This window comes from Prionailurus viverrinus, chromosome B4, assembly GCF_022837055.1.
Source record: "Prionailurus viverrinus isolate Anna chromosome B4, UM_Priviv_1.0, whole genome shotgun sequence".
Taxonomy (NCBI): Eukaryota; Metazoa; Chordata; class Mammalia; order Carnivora; family Felidae; genus Prionailurus; species Prionailurus viverrinus.
This window is the reverse complement of record NC_062567.1, coordinates 21,741,611-21,761,047: the sequence shown is the minus strand read 5'-3', so window position 1 is coordinate 21,761,047 and position 19,437 is coordinate 21,741,611. Positions and strand designations below refer to the sequence as shown.

Below are 19,437 nucleotides of genomic sequence, written 5' to 3'. Positions count from 1 at the left end.
AGGCTCTGAGCTGTCAACACAGAGTCTGATGTGGGGCTTGAACCCACAAACTGTGGGATCATGAACTGAGCTGAAGTCGGACATTCAACCGACTGAGCCACTTAGGCACCCCTTCACTTTCTTAATACTATTTTTTTAATGAGCAGAGTGTTTTAACTTTAATGATGGCTATAGTAGGCTGATTAATGGACTTCCATAGATGTCTGTGTCCTAATCCCTGGAAACTATGAGTATGTTACCTCACATGGCAAAGGGGACTTTGCAAACATAATCAGGTTAAGGATCTTGAGCTGGGAAGATGATCCTAGATTACCCATACCCTGGGATGTATGTAGTCACAGGGTCCTTATAAGAGGATGATTGTCAGAGTCCGAAAGGAGGAGATCTTTCTATAGAAGCAAAGTCAGAGGGAGATTTGATGATGCTTTTTTCTGAGTTGAAGATTGAAGAAGGGACCATGAGCCAAGGAATGCAGGTAGCTTCTAGACGTGGAAAAGGCAAGGAAATGTATTCTCTGGAGTCTCCAAAAGGAACAAAGCCCCATTAACACCTTAATTTTAGTTGACTGTGACTTTGACCTCCAGAGCTACAACAATTATAGATTAGTGTTGCTTTAAGTCACTAAATTTGTTGTAATTTGTTACATAAACATTGGAAATGAATGCAATGGCTTACCTTTTCACTTTATTAAAAAGCAACTTATCAAATTTTTTTCTTTATTTTTTAGTGCTTATTGTATACTGGTTAACATTTGCCTACCCCATGCTTGTGAAGTTATTCTATGTTTTCTTTCAGAAGCTTTATTGCATTACCTTTTACATTTGGACCTATGATATATCCTGAATAAATTTTGGAGTATGGTGTGAAGTAGGATCAATGTTCATTAAAAAAAGATACCCCACAAATATCCAATGGCTCTAGCACAGGTACTGGGAAAATAGAATTCTTTCCCTCCTTGAATTGCATTGGCATTTTTGTCATTAATCCACTTTCTGTATATGTTGGTATCTGTTCCAAAGAGTTGTCTATTCTTACATCAAGCCCACACTGTCTTAATTTCTGTAGCTTTATAGTAAAACTTGAAATTTGGTAGTGTGATTCTTCTACTTTCATTTTGTCTTGGCTATACTTGGGTCTTTGCATTTCTAGATAGATTTTAGAATCACCTTGTCAATTTTTACAAAGCTGTTAGGATTTTGAATAGGGTTGTACAAGGTAAGCTGTTCTGGCACAGAAATTTAGATCCTTTACTTCTGCTACATTTTATTCTATTGAATCTTTGCATATATATTTTTTCTGGCTTATCTGTTAATAACTGTGACTTTGTAATATTTATAACTTAATGTAAATTTATGATAGTAACATGCTTATGGTATAGAGTCATGTTTGCTTAGTTTAGTGGAGGGAAAAACGGTTTTCAAACTGTGGGTCATGAAATCAATTAGGGGTCCTTGTATCATATTTAGTTTTATAAAACTTTTAATTTTGTTTTAAAATTTATTTTTCATTTTATTCAAATTTTTTTATTTTTTAATTTTTTGAATTTTTTATAAAGCCAATGATAACCAAGGAAATTTCAGTATTTCTTTTTTTTTTTTTTAATGTTTATTTATTTTTGACAGAGAGAGAGAGAGAGAGAGAGAGAGCGCGCGCATGGGCAGGGGAGGGGCAGAGAGCAAGAGGGAGACACAGAAACAGAAACAGGCTCCAGGCTCTGAGCTGTATGCACAGAGCCCGATGGGGGGCTGGAACTCACAGACTGAGAGATCATGACCTGAGCCAAGTCGGGCACTCAACCTACTGAGCCACCCAGGCGTCCCTGTTAAAATCTCTTCACCTTTGTAAGCTGAAATTTCCGTATTTGGGGGGCGCCTGTGTGGCTTAGTTGGTTAAGTGCCAGACTCTTGATTTAAGCTCAAGTCATGATCTCACTGTTTGTGGGTTCGAGGTTCACATCGGGCTCTGCACTGACAGTGCCAGCCTGCTTGAGATTCTTTCTTTCTCTCTCTGCCCCTCTCCTCTTCAAAAATAAATAAGCATTAAAAAAAAGAATATATCACCTTTCAGTAGCTTGTATAAAATATCTGGATTAATGAAATTATTAAAGAAAGACTATTATGTCTATTACAGATAATTATGGAGAGTAAGCCATTTATTGATTTATCGACCTGGGAATCTTCGATTGGGAATCTGGTGGCTGGGAGTAGTCCTCTCTTTCACGTAGGAGACTTAAGTTTTTCCTTTTACAGGTTGGACATTTTATGGCCCTTAGTAAAGATAATATTCAATAAATACCTATTGATGGGCCAATTTTTAAAAATTTAATGGAGTCATGTTATTATTCCTATAGTTGTTGTGATTGGGAATGACCTAGTGGAGAGCTGAAAATTGGAGTTTTGTATGATCTTTAAATTAGTTTCCTCTTTGGCCTTTGACAACACTTTGGACAACTCATTTAAATCAAAAGCATATTCTTGTTGAAATGAAAAGCTTGAAATACAGGGCCTTTTACACTATTACAAAGCAGTTGATAAAGATAACAAAATGATTTTACCCAACGTAGAAACGCTTCCGTAACTTCAAAAATGTAGGGAGATACTTGCAATGAAGAGGCAGAGGAAAAGCGATTGGCACAGGATACTGTTGAAATTATGTGTATTTATTTATTTAAAAAATTTTTTCATGTTTATTTGTTTTTGACAGAGAGGGAGAGAGACAGAGCATGAGCGGGGGAGGGGCAGAGAAAGGGAGACACGGAATCTGAAATAGGCTCCAGGCTCTGAGCTGCCAGCACAGAGCCCGACGCGGGGCTCGAACTCACAGACCTCGAGATCATGACCTGAGCCGAAGTCGGACGCTCAACCGACTGAGTCAACCGGGCACCCCATGTGTATTTATTTTTATTTTTTATTTTTATTTATTTTTTTATTAAAAAAATTTTTTTTCAACATTTATTTATTTTTGGGACAAAGAGAGACAGAGCATGAACGGGGGAGGGGCAGAGGGAGAGGGAAACACAGAATCGGAAACAGGCTCCAGGCTCCGAGCCATCAGCCCAGAGCCTGACGCGGGGCTCGAACTCACGGACCGCGAGATCGTGACCTGGCTGAAGTCAGACGCTTAACCGACTGCGCCACCTAGGCGCCCCATGTGTATTTATTTTTAAATTGTGAGTCTTTACAGTACGGAGTATACTTGTTTAACTCATACCCCCAATGTTTAGTACATTGCTTGGTGCAGCGCTGTCGATTAATAAATGTTCGCTAAATTTTGGAGGAAGGTTAGAAAGTAAAGCCAGAGTCGCCTTATATCTGAAAAAAAAAAAAAAAAAAAAGGAAGTAAAGATTTGGCTTTCTTCATATTCTAACCCTTTTTAATCCTATATCAGAACTGGTGTCTCTGGTTCACTAACATTTCTTAATCAACAAAATTCTGCCAACTTTCGCAGCTTTCTTGAGGAAAGGATTTTATTTTCTAGAATCACCCTGTGGCGCCCTCTGCCGGAGTTGTCAGGAAACTTTGCACTTAAGTCCCTTCCCTGGGTTTTCATTTACGTTCCTCCCCGTTCTTTTTTCGGAGGCTCCCCTACACGCATGCGCTTTTGGTGAAGCGCTTAGGCTGTGACAGACTACAATTCCCAGAAGACGATGCCAAAGAAAAAAAAATCTCGTGGTCGCGGGGAGGAGGAGGGAAAGACAGGAAGGCTCGCGAGAGAACGTGTTTGAGGCGGCTGCGCGAAGTGGGTGGAGCGGGGTGGAGAGAGTGAGGAGGAAGAGGAGGAGGTGCCATCCCACAATACCAGGCGGGAGGGCGGTAGGCGGTTTGTATCCGGGCTGTGAGGTGCTCGGCGCCTCCGCGGACCTTGCTGCCTCTGTCTCTTTAACGCGAGAGGAAGCGATGCAGAGGGGTGGAAAATGGCAGAGCTGCAGATGTTACTAGAGGAGGAGATCCCGTCTGGCAAGAGGGCGCTGATAGAGAGTTACCAGAATCTGACCCGGGTGGCGGACTACTGTGAAAACAACTACATACAGGTGAGGAGCGCGGGCGGGCGGACGGGCGCTGGCCGGCCGGGCCGAGGATCCGCCGCCTGTCGCCCGAGTGACCAGCCCACTGGGCGGGGTGGGGAACTGCCCTAACCTCAGCGGCTGCCTCAGCCTCAGCCTCAACCCCAACCCCAACCCCAGCCCCCAGCCGGGGAGAGCCAGTGGCCAGGCTGTGGGAGTCGGGCTGAGATACAGGAAGTGGCTGTGGTGGTTGAAACCGATAGAAGGGGAGAGAGAAAATGGGCGAGGGAGCCCGGAGCTCGCCGCCGCCGCAGCCCGGCGTCCCCCTGCTGTCCGCCTCTTTTCAGGCTGGGCCCCCCGGGTCGCGCTGCCCCCCCCCCCCCCCCCCCCCCCCTTCGGCAGCCTTCTATTCGCCGGGCTTCTGTCCGGGAGAGCCAGCTGCCTCTCCGTCCGAAGAGGGGTCTAGGACGGAGAGAGAGGAAAGGGCAGGGACGAGGCGCGGGGAGGAGCAGCAGAAGGGGGAGGAAAAGCGGGGTGTGTGTCGGGGGAGGGCGGGGTGGGGGCGATTATGTCAGTTTAACCCAGAGGGTGTGTCTTTTATTTATTTATTTTTTAAAAAATTTGTCATGAGTCACATTACACAGACCTCCCCGAGGAGAGGAGGAAACGGGTGGGAAGTGAGGGAAGGCGTATAAGAGAAGTTAATCTCAAAATTCCTTTAATTGAAGGTTTGTGAATTTGCCTGGCTGTCCGTTTTCATGTCGGGTTTTTCCCCGTCTCCTCATTTTCACTTCCATCCCACTATAAGGTATTCTAGAGGTTGTTATGATTGTCGTTATTATAAAACGTAAATTATTCTTAACTACTTGGAAAAATGTCTTACTCTCTCTTCCCCAAAAGTTCTTGAACTGTTGGCTTTATAAGTAACTTAAAATAGAATGGTGTAACCGCCGGTTGCGTTTTCTGAGGTTTCTCTTTTTCCGACCAAAGTAAATGCACAGAATATGAATCCAAGTGGATTACCGAATATATTTAGTCTTAGAATCGTAATGCAAAGTGTTATTGTAAATTTATTAGGAGATTCTTGGGGTCTTATTTATGGCAGATTTTCGTTTGTTTTTATTTTAATGATTGAAAGTGATTTATGTTGTAGTTTGGTTTGTAGATCTTTAAATGGGTAAACCAACAGTTTGCTATAGAAGCAGATAACCAGCAGAGTCCTTTGTATCAATATAATGGCATCAAAAATTCGCTTGCTAGTTTAAGGCATAACCCAAACGTACTTTGAATGATTAGGGTTATTGTAATTCAGAACCAAAGTATTTATAGAAATGCCCCCCATGTGATTATCATTTTTAAGAACCGACAGTTTCTGTGTTGGCAAATGCTTTTATTTTTAGAAGGAGACACTGTTTTCAGGATATTTTGAATAATTCTCAATTTCGGTATTAGTAACATTGTATCTTCAGCAGCACCAGTAGGAATTTATCTCATAAACTTTTTCAAGCTTTTACTTTAGGAGTTATAAATAAACTTGTTGAATGCCCACCATGTCTACTGTATTACTTGCTTTCGTAAACTTTGTAGTTAGTCTTTTAAAAAAACTCTAAAATCTAAAGAAATGCGGATACAGTTTTGAAATAGAAAAGTTATAGTTTATCGATATTAAAATATACAACTTTTATTCAACTTAACCCGAAAAGCCTAAAAATTGAGGTGAATCTCAGTTTGCTGAAGGTTCTAAAGATTTTGAAAGTCAAACGCAAAGCACAGGAAGTTAATTTGCACCGAATCCAGAGAAGTCATTTCTTTGTAGAAGTCGGTAAATAAGTACTTCATAAAGGGGTGGCTACTTTTGTTTTGCATGTTGGGAAATCTGACAAATATATGGTGTGGTAACTGCTATGTGTTGGCAAATACAAACGTGTTTTAACTTGTCTGTTGACTACTGTTTTTTCAGGTAGTTGTGTGCCGTAGGCTTTTATTTTTTAATTTATTTATTTTTCCTCTGTGACCCCTTTCCTCTTCCCCTTCTGTCACCATCACGTAACTCTGAAGCACTTTTTAAACTTCGTTGGTAGTATTGCTAGTTAGATAAGTCGTATTATTTCTTCCGCAGTCTTTTTTAAACTTGCTAGTTCCGTGGTGCCAAGAGCCACTGCTAGTGGCCCCAAGTTGTTTTTGGTGGTCCTAAACTTGATATCAGTGAGGTACCAGTGGGGGGGGGGGGGGGAAAGGGATGAAATTCACACGTAGTCTTAGCAGCCTTGAAACTTTGGGCAGTATGTTGCAGGCTACTAGCTAGCTGCCTTCCTGAGATGCTCAGACAGGGTCAGGCTCGGACAGGCTGAGAAGATGGTGAAGACTGTGGAAGTTGATGTAGTAGCTGTCTTTGTGACATGCTGTGCTGCTAACTTTGGTGCTGTGAATAGGGTACAAATAGTGCTAGACATCCATTTAGGTGTCTTTGGAGATCTTTCCCTTTCTGTGACCCTGATTGGGTTATAACCAGCATCTTATGTAAACATAACCACCTCCCAGAGAAAGTATACACACTCACTTGTGTTTTGAGAATTTTTTTATACCCAAGGTGAGTTAATTTATTGCCTGAGTGTTTTTTATCCTGTTTTTTATCATTTTGTTGTCCTGCAGTTCGGAAGTACAGTTCAGTTCAGGTGAGTGGTTTAGCTGACAAGTTCTTTCGGCTGTAGTGCAGTTGAGCCTAGAGTACTTTATTAGCTCTTTGGGTCCTGTTGACTTTAATTATTAAATTGTTTTATTAATAGCATAACTTCTCAAGAGAGTCCATTATTGTAAAAAGGATGGGCCTTTTGAAATTGCTGTTGGGAAATGATACTCAAAATAGAAAGTGGTTTTTATATAGATATGAAGAAAACTCTTTGCGTTTTTCTGTCTTTGAATTTTTCTGGTGGGTTGTGTCAAGGACAGTCGCTCGTCAACTTGAACACACTTAATTCATCTGGCCATTTCCCTTTGCTCTGTGTTAGGGTCCGTATTGCCTTTGTCATGGGCACTATTAGGGGGAATAGGAAGGTAATAAGCTAAGTGAAAAGGAGTAGAAGCTGCTTAAGGTTTCTCGGCATGCAGATTGCTAGATTGGGTAAGGCCGTAAAAGTCTTCCATACAACTTAATTTGTTAATTTAATTTTTCTGCCTGGAATTCCCCCAACAAGAGCTACATTTGGATTAACAAGTATATTCTAAACTCTGTTGAGTATGAAGGGGATATGATTAGTGAGCTACTTAGTTTTTACCTTGTTTTCCTTTCCACATGAGGTTAACTTATGCTCATTGCTCATGCACATTTGATCTTGGAAGGCAGGTAATTTTTGAGCAGGAATACTTTGGAGTAGGTAAAAGCTAACATTTCTGATACTGCACACTGTATGCTAGTTTAAAAATAATGTCAGTTGCAATAATTCTATGATTCTTTCTTTCTCAAACAGATGATGAATCTGCAGTTCAGAATCAAATACCTAGCCTAAAGTTCTGTTCTTGTGTTACATAGTGTCTGGAATCAAACCCAGATTTTCTGATTCTGTATCCTAAGTTCCTTTTAATGAATACTGACTGAATGGGGTGCTTACCTCAGCAGAGAGGATAAAAAGCTGGTGTGAAGAGGGTAATATAATTGTTTCTATTTATTGAGTACCTATTGTGTCACAGCCTTTACTGGTTGATTTATATTATCTTTTTAAAAAAATTTTTTAATTATTTTAAAAGTTTATTTATTTTGAGAGAGTGAGTACGTGAGCGGGGCAGGGCAGAGAGAGAGAGAGAGAGAGAGAGAGAGAGAGAGAGAGAGAAAGAGAGAAAGAGAGAAAAAGAATCTCCAGCAGGTTCCTCACTGTCAGCATGGAGCCTGATGCGGAGCTCAAACTCACGAACTGTGAGATCATGACCTGAGTGGAAACCATGAGTCGGACGCTTAACCTACTGAACCACCCTGGTACCCTGATTTGTATTATCTTTAATCCTTATAAAAGCTCTCCATGATAGGCAGTATTCTCTTATAGACGAGGAAATTAGGAGTCAGGAAAGTTAAGTGAGTTTTGTTTGATCATACAGTTAGTAATTGGCTGTCAGGGTTTCTGCCTAACTCTGAGAGACTTCATAGGCTAGGTTCTTTCCATATCACACTGTCTCTAGACTTGAGTGAGTCTAGAACTCAGAGACTAATTCAGAGATGTCATGGGATAAATAGACTCTTGTTGGGCAAACTAGGAACCTAACAACTATTTTCCATTGTTCCTTTTGAGCTCCACGTTGCAAATATAAGAACAGGTGTGTTAATAATTTGGAGGCTTGATTTCATCACCAAAGGATGGTAGCTTTGATGGTAGTGTTGAATTACAGGAATCATAGGCTCGCTTTTCATTGAGCTTAGTGGGTCCTTTTCCTTTCTATGCATCCTTGCCTGTTATTTAAATTCTGGTTCAGCTTTGCAATTGTGATAAGAAAATTTGTAGAATAATTAGTAGAAATTAACAAACAAGTCTTGAAAGATTGTGGTTTTTAATGATTTACACACAAACTAGTTTCAGGAGATTGAGATTAGGATTGATTGGAAATGGTAGAATTCTTAGAATTTCACTTTGCATTTTGAGTACAGCAATGGCTAGCAACATTAGAGATACAGGTTGGAAATCTATATGAATTAAACAGGGTTTTAGTAATAGCGTACAGTGTGGTGACTGTAGTTGATAATACAGTATTTTGCATTTGAAAGTTGCTGAGAGAATAGCTCTTAAAAATTCTCACCACAAGAAAAAAAATTACAGCTTGTGGTGATGGATGTTGCCTAGATTTATTGTGGTGATCATTTCGCAGTATATACAAATATTGAATGATGTACATGTGAAACTGATTTTAGGACATTTATATTTAAAGTAAAACAGAACAGGGCTTTTCATAATTTTGTGCAAGATCCTCAGTTAATTGTTAGATTGAGCTATATCATGCCACAACATGTTTATTTATTTATTAAAAAAATTTTTTTACAACATGTTTATTAATGCTGCTATGAAACAGGATCTGACCTTCTGTATTAGGTCTTAGGAAAGTCCAGTCATAAAGATAGAATATTATATCAGTTTTTAATTAATACTCTCAAGAATATGGACTATTTTTTATGGCTGTGCGATATTTAAAAGTTTGTATTAGTGGCATCTGGGTGGCTTAGTCAGTTGAGTTTCTGACTCGATCTCAGCTCAGGTATTGTTCTTAGAGTCATGAATTCAACCCCTGTGATGGGCTCTGTGCTGGGTGTGGAGCCTACTTTAAAAAAAAAAAAAAGGTTTGTATTAAAACAAGTGTCCTCTCTCCTTTTTCCTTTTGTAACTTTAATGCTAATAAGAACTTTACCTGTGGTGCTTTGATCTAGACCTGTTCTGTTTAGAATCCTGAGTTTTACCATGGTTATGTCTTTTGGACATGGTTTTTTAGAAAATTGTTAAAATAATCCCTTAGGATGAGGGTACTTTTCTAATTCCTCCTGTGTGCTTCTGCTTCCTCTGGTTGGTTCTGATAGCCAAAGAATGCTATTACTCCTTGTAGTAGAAGAAAGGTATTTGGGCATATGGGGGTCTGATCAGGGGTTGTTGTTGTTTAGATAAACCCTATTTATCTTGAGTGAAATTTGTCCTAGGAATTTTGTCCTACGACATTTGTGAGTTGACAGACAGGAAATATATTAGCCAGAAAGGAAGAGCACTAAAATTGGGGGAAGAGGTTGAATCAAACATTAGGAGTTTATGTAGATGTAATTCCATAAAAATTTCATGTTGGTATGAAAAGTAAGGTTAAAATAGTAGTTAAATGCTAATTTAAGGGCATTAAAAAAGTTTGAGGGGTGCAGGGCTGGCTCATTTGGAAGAGCATGTGACTCATGATGTTAGTCTTCATCTCGGAGTTGTGGGTTTAAGCCCTACATTGAGTGTAGAGACTACTAAAAAAAAATAAATTTAAAAAGTTTGAATTTGGGGGGAGCTGTATATTTTTTCTAATGTCTTTGTGTTGGTCGTGATCTCCATTGAAATTATGGTTTGATTTTAGAAGAAATAGTAGTCAAACCCCAGAACCAGAAACTTTTTAGTCCTTAATGTTTAGTAAGACCCTATACTACAAAATAAGGGATTTTGAAAAAATGACAGCATTGAGAAGATATTTGGAAAATAGCAATTATTGGGTTTTATTTCTATGTATTTATAGTTTATTTATCGGGGTGCTTGGGTGGCTCGGTTGAATGTCCGACTCTTGATTTCAGCTCAGGTTGTGATCCCAGGGTCATGGGTTTGAGCCCTGAGTAGGGCTCTGCACTGAGCATGGAGTCTGCTTAAGATTCTCTCTCTTTCTCTCTCTCCTTCTCTTTCTGCCCGTCTCTCCTCCCTTGTGTGCATGCTCTCTCGCTCTCTCAAAAGAAATATTTTTTTTAATTAAAATAATTAAAAGCCGTTAAAATTTGTTTGTTTATAGTCTCTACACCCAACATGGAGCTCAAACTCATGACCATGAGATCAAGAGTAGCATGCTCTGTGGACTGAGCCAGGCAAGAGCCCCTGGATTTTATTTTATATTTTATTTATTTTAATTTTATTTTTTAAATTTACATCCAAATTAGTTAGCATATAGTGCAACAATGATTTCAGGAGTAGATTCCTTAATGCCCCTTACCCATTTAGACCATCCCCCCTCCCCCCCTGGATTTTATTTTTAAAGGAAATAACTGATCTGATCATGTTAACAGTAAACATTAATTCCTTAGAAAGGAGACTTGAAGTTTTCTAGGGTCATTGCTCTGTGTCAACTGAAATAGATACGTTAACCTTGGATCTACTGATTTTCTCTATATACAAAATGAAATTTTCTTGGAAATGGTTTGTAGTGAACTGATGTTTGTGAAGAAAATCTGAAAGCAAAACAAAACATCCTAAGGAAGATAATGTGTATTTGTTATCAGATAGATTGTAATTTTTTGATATGTATCTATGTTTTAGCAACTTGAGCAAATGTTGGCAGAGTTGTGATTTATGTTGGTTAAAGAATATTGGTAGGGCTATTTCAAATATAGCTTAAAGTGTAAATTAATTTTAAGTCTTATTTTACTAATTACACAGTAATTAAAAATTCATTATGGAAAATTTCAAACATACTAAAAAAATGGAGAGAATAGTATTATAAATCCTCCTATGTTCATCACCCACCCTTAACAATTACTAACTCATGGCCAGTCTCCTTTCATCTGTGTTCCTCTTAAATTTCCCTACCATTATTTTAAAGCCTATCTTTTGCATATCATTTCATCCATAAATATTTTAGTATATGTACCCCTAGAAGATAAAGGCTTATTATTAAATCCATTGCATAACTTTTATATGTGGAGAAAAAAGATAATGTCAGTTATTAAAATTTATTGGTGACAGAAAGGAGTAGAGGGTTTTAAGATAGCTAATGTATGTGTGTGTGTGTGTGTGTATATATATATAATTAAAAAAAATTTTTTTTTAATGTTTATTTTTGAAGGAGAGAGAGACACACACATGAGCTGGGGAGGAGCAGAGAGAGAGGGAGACACAGAATTTGAAGTAGGCTCCAGGCTCTAAGCTGTCAGCACAGAGCCTGATGCGGGGCTCGAACCCACAAACTGTGAGATCATGACCTTAGCTGAAGCCGGACGCTCAACCGACTGAGCCACCCAGGCACCCCAACATAGATATTTTTATAGTTAATATATTTTTAATTTATAGCTAATTTTGTTAGTGATTCCTGCCGTAAGTTAATTAGATACAGCTATATTATTTGCTTCATGATGGATTTTTTCCTTTTTTGAGAATTTATTGGCTTTATTAAGCAATTCATAAATCAAGGATCATCCCACATAACAAGTAGAGGGGAGCTCCCAAGCAAGAACATTTTATTGAGGTATAATCCATATAATAGAAAACTAACCATTTTATTTATGTATTAAAAAAATTTTTTTTTAATGTTTATTTTCGAGAGAGAAAGAGAGAGTACGTGGGGGAGGGCAGAGAGAGAGAGGGAGACATTGAATCCAAAGCAGGCTCCAGGCTCTGAGCTGTCAACACAGAGCCAGATGGGGGCTCAAACTCACAAACTGAGATCATGAGCTGAAGTCAGATGCCTAACGAACTGAGCCACCCAGGGGCCCCGAAAACCAATCATTTTAAAGTATACAGTTCAGTAGTGTTTAGTACATTCACAGTGTTGTGCATTCATTACCTTGATCTAGTTCCAAAACGTTTTCATCACCCCTCAAAGTAACCCTGTACTCATTAAACAGTTTGTCTCTATCCCTACCCACCTAATACCTGACATCCACCAATTTGCTGTCTCTTTGAATTTACCTAGTCTATATAGTTCATATAAGTGGAATTATGCAATATATGGCCTTTTGTTTCTGGCTTCATTCACTTATATTAAACATAGTATATATTTAAAATATTAAAAAAACTTTTAAAACATTTTATTAATTTTTAGAGAGAGAGAGACACACACAGAGTACAAGTGGGGGAGGGGCAGAGAGTGAGGGAGACACAGAATCCGAAGGAGGCTCCAGGCTCTGAGCTGTCAGCACAGAGCCTCATGCTGGGCTTAAACCTGTGAACCACAAGATCATGACCTGAGCTGAATTCAGATGGTTAACCAACTGAGCCACCCGTGCCCCCCTATTCTTAAAATACTCATTTATTTTGAGAGAGCCTGCGTGTGCTCACGGGAGCATGAGTAGGGGAGGAGCAGAGAGAGAAGGAAAGGGAGAATCCCAAGCCGACTCCACATTCAGCAAGGAGCCCAACGTGGGACTCGATCCCACAACCATGAGATCATGACCTGAGTGGAAATCAACAGATGCTTAACTGATTGACCCACCCAGGTGCCCCAAGCATAGTATTTTTGAGGTTCATTCATTTTACAGCATGTATTAGTACTTAATCCCATCCCTTTTTATGGCCAAGTAATATTCTGTATATACCACATTTTGTTTATCCATTCATCTATTGATGGACATTTGAGTTGTTTTTAACTTTTGGCTATTGTGAATGATATTGCTATGAATATTCATGTATGGTACTTGTTTGAGTGCCTCTTCAATTTTTGCATACACACACACACACATACTTAGGAGTGGTTCATAATGTTTTTGTTGTGAAATATATAACTATATAAATTTGCACTGTAGTACCATTATATTGTGGTATAATGAGGCAATTCCAGGCATCAACATATACTGAGAATTTCAGTGTAAATTGATAGAAATTAAGGCTGAGAGCCCAATTTTTCACTTCTATGTCATCTTAATTTCCCCCTGATTACTAAAGTTATATTAAATATGGTAACTGTGCAATTTTAAACTTTTTAGAAACATATATGGCTTAGACAGTTACAAGTTGGTGGAGCATATGACTCTTGATCTCAAGGTTGTGAGTTTGAACCCCATGTTGGGTATAGAGATTACTTAAAAATAAAATCTTAAAATCACTTCTGTGCACAGCCTTTAATTGTTTTTAATTTGCTTTATTTTTTAGAGAGAGAGTGTGTGCGTGGGGGGAGGTTGGGGCAGAGGGAGAGTGAGAGAGAGAATAGTAAACAGCCTCCAGGACCAGTGCAGGGTCCAACATGGGGCTTGATTCCACGACCCTGAGATTATGACCAAAACCGAAATCAAGAGTCAGACATCCAACCCAACTGAGCCACCCATGCGCCCCTCTGTACAGCCTTTAAAAAAATGTATCTAAAGTTTATTCTGTATAGTTGGTAAATTTATATTGTTTATTGCCAAGGCAGAAAATATTTCAGTCATTTTAAAAACAAAAATTCTGAAAGTTCTGTGAGATTATGTAATTATTAAATCAAACATCAATTCCTACTGAGCTTAAATGAAACATAGTATGCAAGATGTGCGTCTGGATAGTCTCAGCTGCTTTTAATTAGAGCAAATTTTTATTTTTTTATCTCCTTGAAACTTAAAGGGAACAAAAATACCGTACTAATGAAAGTGTATATTATTATTTTTTAAATGTTTATTCATTTATTTCAAGGGGGAGAGAGAGAGAGAGAGAGAAATGAATGTGCATGCATGCAAGTGGGGCAGAGGCAGAGAGAGGAGAGAATCCTAAGCAGAGAACCCCGACGTGGGGCTCAGTCTCATGAACTGTGAGATCATGATCTAAGCCAAAATCAAGAGTTGGACGCTCAACCGACTGAGCCACCCAGGCACCCCAATGAATACTTATTTTAAAAAGCAATGTGGGGACGCCTGGGTGGCGCAGTCGGTTAAGCGTCCGACTTCAGCCAGGTCACGATCTCGCGGTCCGTGAGTTCGAGCCCCGCGTCAGGCTCTGGGCTGATGGCTCGGAGCCTGGAGCCTGTTTCCGATTCTGTGTCTCCCTCTCTCTCTGCCCCTCCCCCGTTCATGGTCTGTCTCTCTCTGTCCCAAAAATAAATAAAAACGTTGAAAAAAAAATTAAAAAAAAAGAAAGCAATGTGATGGAAAGGGATTATGAGTTCCATTTTAAAATTACGGATACTGGGGCGCCTGGGTGGCGCAGTCGGTTAAGCGTCCGACTTCAGCCAGGTCACGATCTCGCGGTCCGGGAGTTCGAGCCCCGCGTCGGGCTCTGGGCTGATGGCTCAGAGCCTGGAGCCTGTTTCTGATTCTGTGTCTCCCTCTCTCTCTGCCCCTCCCCCGTTCATGCTCTGTCTCTCTCTGTCCCAAAAATAAATAAACGTTGAAAAAAAAAAAATTTAAAATTACGGATACTACTCAAAAGTGGGCCCTTAAAACCCAGCAATCCCCCTATATTTTTCACATCAGTATATTCTTCCACTCACTGTAAATGGTTTTAAATTTTCTCTTCCCTTTTAAAATCTCTTTCCTTTCTCATCTTTTATTCCATAGAGAAAGTAGTCCTCATTATAGAAAACATATCATTTCTTACCACTGTATCTCCAAGCCTACTAGCATCCTTACCCATCCTATTTTATTTCCTTCATACTGTAATGAAGGAGAGTTGTCCTGCCTTCTTGCTAAAGTCCATCCTTATCTTTGCTCTGAGTCCCATTCTCTCTTACTTTTTCAGAAAATTTACACTCTTCTATCTTTCCTTCTCTTTACTGAATTTGTGCAGTTGGAATCAAAACATCTTAAGTCTCTCCTGTATGAGAAAATTATACTTAGACTTCATAGATCCATGTAGTAATTGGTCTCATTTTATGTTGCTTAGAGTTTTATTAAACTGTTTTCTACACCTTCCTCCATTCCTCACTTTGCATTCACTCTTTAACATGTTTTGCTTTGTTGTCTTCACTGCTCCACTGAAATTATGTTCAGCAACCTACATGCCACAAAATTCATTGAACGCTGGTTATTTCTCATTTTGCTTGTGTCTCAGCATCATTTTATACAAGTGACTTTTTTATTTTGAAAAGCTAATCCTTTGGCTTTCTTTCCTATTTTTGATATTCTTTCCTACTTTTCCTGTTAGTCTCTGGCCCCTTGTTCTCCTTTAAGTATTTACTTAAATTAAATTTTAATATATTTTTTAAGGTACTGGGTGTTCTTTTTTTTTTAATTGGAGTATAGTTGATACACAATGTTAAATTAGCTTCAGGTGTATGATGTAATGATTAGAAAGGAGTCTATACATTATGCTATGCTAAGTACAAGTATAGCTACCATCTGTCACCATATAATGCCATTAAAATATCATTGACTATATTCCCTATGCTGTACCTTTTATTCCTGTGACATTCATTCCATAACTGGAAGCCTATAGCTCCTACTCCTTTTCAACCATTTTGTCCAACTCCCCACCCAACCTTTAAGTATCAAAGTGACTTTGTGTGAGCTCCTTTATATACATACCACTTTAGGCTGTTTTATTTATTCCCATCTGAATGATCTATGTTCCACTGAAGTTTAGATCCGTATATCTAATTGCCTAGTTGATATCTCTGCTTGTTTGAATCCCATGTGCTTCAGACTTAACGTGCTAGAAAATGAATTCCTTACCTTTCCCCAATCTACTACTGTCTACTCACTCATTTATTAGAAACGTAGGCATCATTTATTTTAGTTTAGTTTTATTTTTAGAGAGAGTGGCGGGGGGGGGGGGGTGGAGAGAGAATCCTAAGCAGGCTTCATATAGGGCCCCATCCCATGACTCTGGGATCATGACCTGAGCCAAAACCAAGAGTTGGATGCTCAGCTGCCACCCAGGCTCCCCTAGAACCTAGGCATCATTCTTGACTCCGTTATTCCTCTTTGTCCCCTCCTCCCAATTCATCTGTAACCGGTCCTGTTGATTCTTCTTAAGTATCTCTTCAATTTGCCTATTCCATCTCTACCACCCCAGGGTAAAACTTAGACGACTGCTGTGGCTTCTAATTGTCTTTATATTATTTTTTTCCCCTTTTTTCTTTTAGACAGCGTAAGCAGAGGAGATGGGCACAGGGAAAGAGAGGACGTGGAACCTGTCACTCCCTGCTTAAAAATCTTTCAGTGATTCCCTATAAGTATACAATCTCACAATAAGACTTAAGAGGCCCCTGTATAATAGCATAGCTCCCATCTTTCTAGTCTTGCTGCATTCATCCCATTGCCCTCATCTTACCAGTCATATTTGGTTTTCAGGTTTTGAAATTTTATTCTTTTCTGCCTTTGCAAATGTCATTCTCTCTCTGTTTTCTTTTTTCTTAGTTTTCGAGAGAGAAAGAGCACAGGTGAGGGAGAGGCAGAGGGGGAGAGAGAGAGAATCTCAAGCAGGCTCCATGCTCAGCACAGGGCTCGATCCTACAATCCTTGGATCATGACCTGAGCCAAAATCAAGAGTCGATGCTCAACCAACTGAGCCACTGAGGCGCCCCTAATGTCATTCTCTTTGACTAGAAAACCAGTTCTTCTCAGTCTGAATACTATCATTTGTCAGGTCTTGTAGTTCAGAAAAAATTACTGTATTTATTCATTCATTCTTCACTTGATGAAAATCCTTCGCATACCTACTATGTGTCAGGTATATTCTTAGGTCCCAGAGATACTATAGTGAGTAAAGCAAGTTATCTACCCTTACGAAGTTTTCATTATAGAGATGAGACAGACAGTAAACACCAAAAAATAAGACTGTTTCAGATAACAAAGAGTGTTGTTTGGAAAATTAAATGGGAAAACAAACAAAGTGATGTAAAAAATTGGCAGAGGACCTGAATAGGTATTTTCCCAAAGAAGGCATAATGATAGATGGCCAGCAGACACATGAAAAGATGCTCAACGTTACTAATCATCAGGGAAATGCAAATCAAAATGAGATAATCACAATGAGATAATCACCTTATACCCGTCAGAATGGTTTAAATCACAAAACACAAAAAAAATAACAAATGTTGGTGAGGATACGGAGAAGAAGGAACCCTGTGCACTGTTGGTGGGAATGTAAATTGGTACAGCCACTGTGGAAAACAGTTATGGAGGTTCCTCAAAAAATTTAAAATATAAATACCACGTGATCCAATAATTTCACTACTGGGTAGCAAATTTGAAATGATATATGCACTCCTGTGTTTATTTTAGCATTATTTACAACAACCAAGATACAGAAGCAACTTAAGTGTCCATCAATAGACACGTGCATAAGGAAGATGTGGTATGTGTGTACAATGGAATATGACTCAGCCATGAGAGAGGGTGAGAATTTGCCATTTGCGGCAACGTGGATGGACCTAGAGGGTGTGATGCTAAGTGAAATAATTTGGACCAAAAAGGACAAATACCATAGGATTTAGCTCATATGTGGAATCTAAAAAACTAAAATGAATGAACAAAAAGTGACATCAGACTTAAAAACACATAGAACAAACCATGGTTGTCAGAGGGAAGAGGGGGTAGGCAAAATGGATGAAGGGGAGTGGGAGATACAGATTTCCAGTTATGGGATTAATAAGTCATGGGAATAAAAGGCACAGCATAGGAAATATAGTCAATGAAACTGTAATAGCACTGTATGGTGACAGATGGTGGCTACACCTGTGGTGAACATAGCATGATGTATAGACTTGAATCACTGTGTTGTACACTTGAAACTAACACAGTATGTCAACTATATTAAAAAAAAATTTTAAATGCAACAAAGCAAATAAACCCAATATTACTCTGACCTGGCTAGAAAAAGAAAAAAAAAAAAAAGACAAATGGGGTGACAAGACACAAAAAATTTGAATTGGAAAGAAGGACTTCTTTAAGGAAGTTAGAAGTGGTACTCTGTGAGGGTGATATTGGAGCTGAGACCTGGAGGGTAGATATGGCATCTTCCATGTGAAGATCTGAGGAAAAGGAAAAATCTTTCTAAGGGTAATGTGGCTAGGGGGTAGTTAGGGAGAGGGAAACTGGTAGAAGAAAGGTCAGAGAGATTGTCAGGATATAGGGTGTTGAAAGCCTTGAAAAGAGGTTTGGTTTTATTCTAAGTGATGGGTTATCATTAGAGTACTTGATTTACTTTTTTTTTTTTTTTTTAATGTTTATTAAGTTTTAAGTAAGAGCTCTAGCAGGGAAGGGGCAGAGAGAGAGGGAGACAGAAGATCTGAAGCATCACACAGTCGATGCAGGGCTGTAACTCACAAACCATGAAGTCATGACCTGAGCCAAAGTTGGATGCTTAACCCAACCAAGCCACCCAGGCGCCCCTTGATTTACTTTTTAAACGAATCAGGCTACTGAGTGTAAAATGTACTGAAGGGAATGCAAGAGCAGAATCAGACAGCAGGGAGGGTATTGTTGTAGTCCAGGCAGGAAGTGAGAATTGCTTGTACTTTAGTGGTGGGGTGGGAATTGAGGGGAGAGCTTGGATATATTAAAAAAAAAAAAAAAGTTTATTTATTTTGAGAGAGCAAGAGAGAGCGTGTGCAAGCAGGGAAGGGGCAGAGAGAGAGCGAGAGAGAGAAAATCCCAAGCAGGAGCTTGATGCGGGCTCAGACTTACGAACCGTTGAGATCATGACCTGAGCTGAAATCAAGAGTCAGAAGCTTAACCGACTGAGCCATCCTGGCGCCCCAAACAGCTTGGATACTTTTAAGGCAGAGCCGAACAGGACTTACTGGTGGATTGGATGTGGGGTGTGAGGGAAAGAGAGGAATCTGGGGTGCCTGGGTGGCTCAGTCGGTTAAGTGTCCAACTTTGGCTCAGGTCATGATCTTACGGTTCGTGGGTTGGAGTCCTGCGTTGGGCTCTGGGCTGAACGCTTGCTCAGAGCCTGGAGGCTGCTTCAGATTCTGTGTCTCCCTCTCTCTGACCCTCCCCTGTTCATGCTCTGTCTCTCTCTGTCTCAAAAATAAATGTAATAAAAAAATTAAAAAAAAAAAGAAAGGAATCTAAGGATGACTCCTAGTTTAAATTTTTTTTCTAAGT

General features: G+C 39.4%; 1 protein-coding gene across 12 annotated transcripts in view; it reads left to right on the top strand.

Moving 5' to 3' along the window:
- The first annotated feature begins 3,765 nt into the window (after nucleotides 1–3,765).
- ABI1 (abl interactor 1) overlaps nucleotides 3,766–19,437 on the top strand; it is a 129,692-nt gene continuing 114,020 nt past the window's right edge. For 4 of the 12 annotated variants that reach the window (XM_047864826.1, XM_047864822.1, XM_047864825.1 and 1 more), the window contains exon 1: nucleotides 3,770–4,031. In XM_047864826.1, the coding sequence (XP_047720782.1) occupies nucleotides 3,915–4,031 (117 nt within the window). In that variant the 5' untranslated portion in view covers nucleotides 3,770–3,914. Of the gene's footprint in view, nucleotides 4,032–19,437 lie in introns of all 12 variants that reach the window. The other 8 variants (XM_047864824.1, XM_047864819.1, XM_047864821.1 and 5 more) reach the window with 4 other exon arrangements.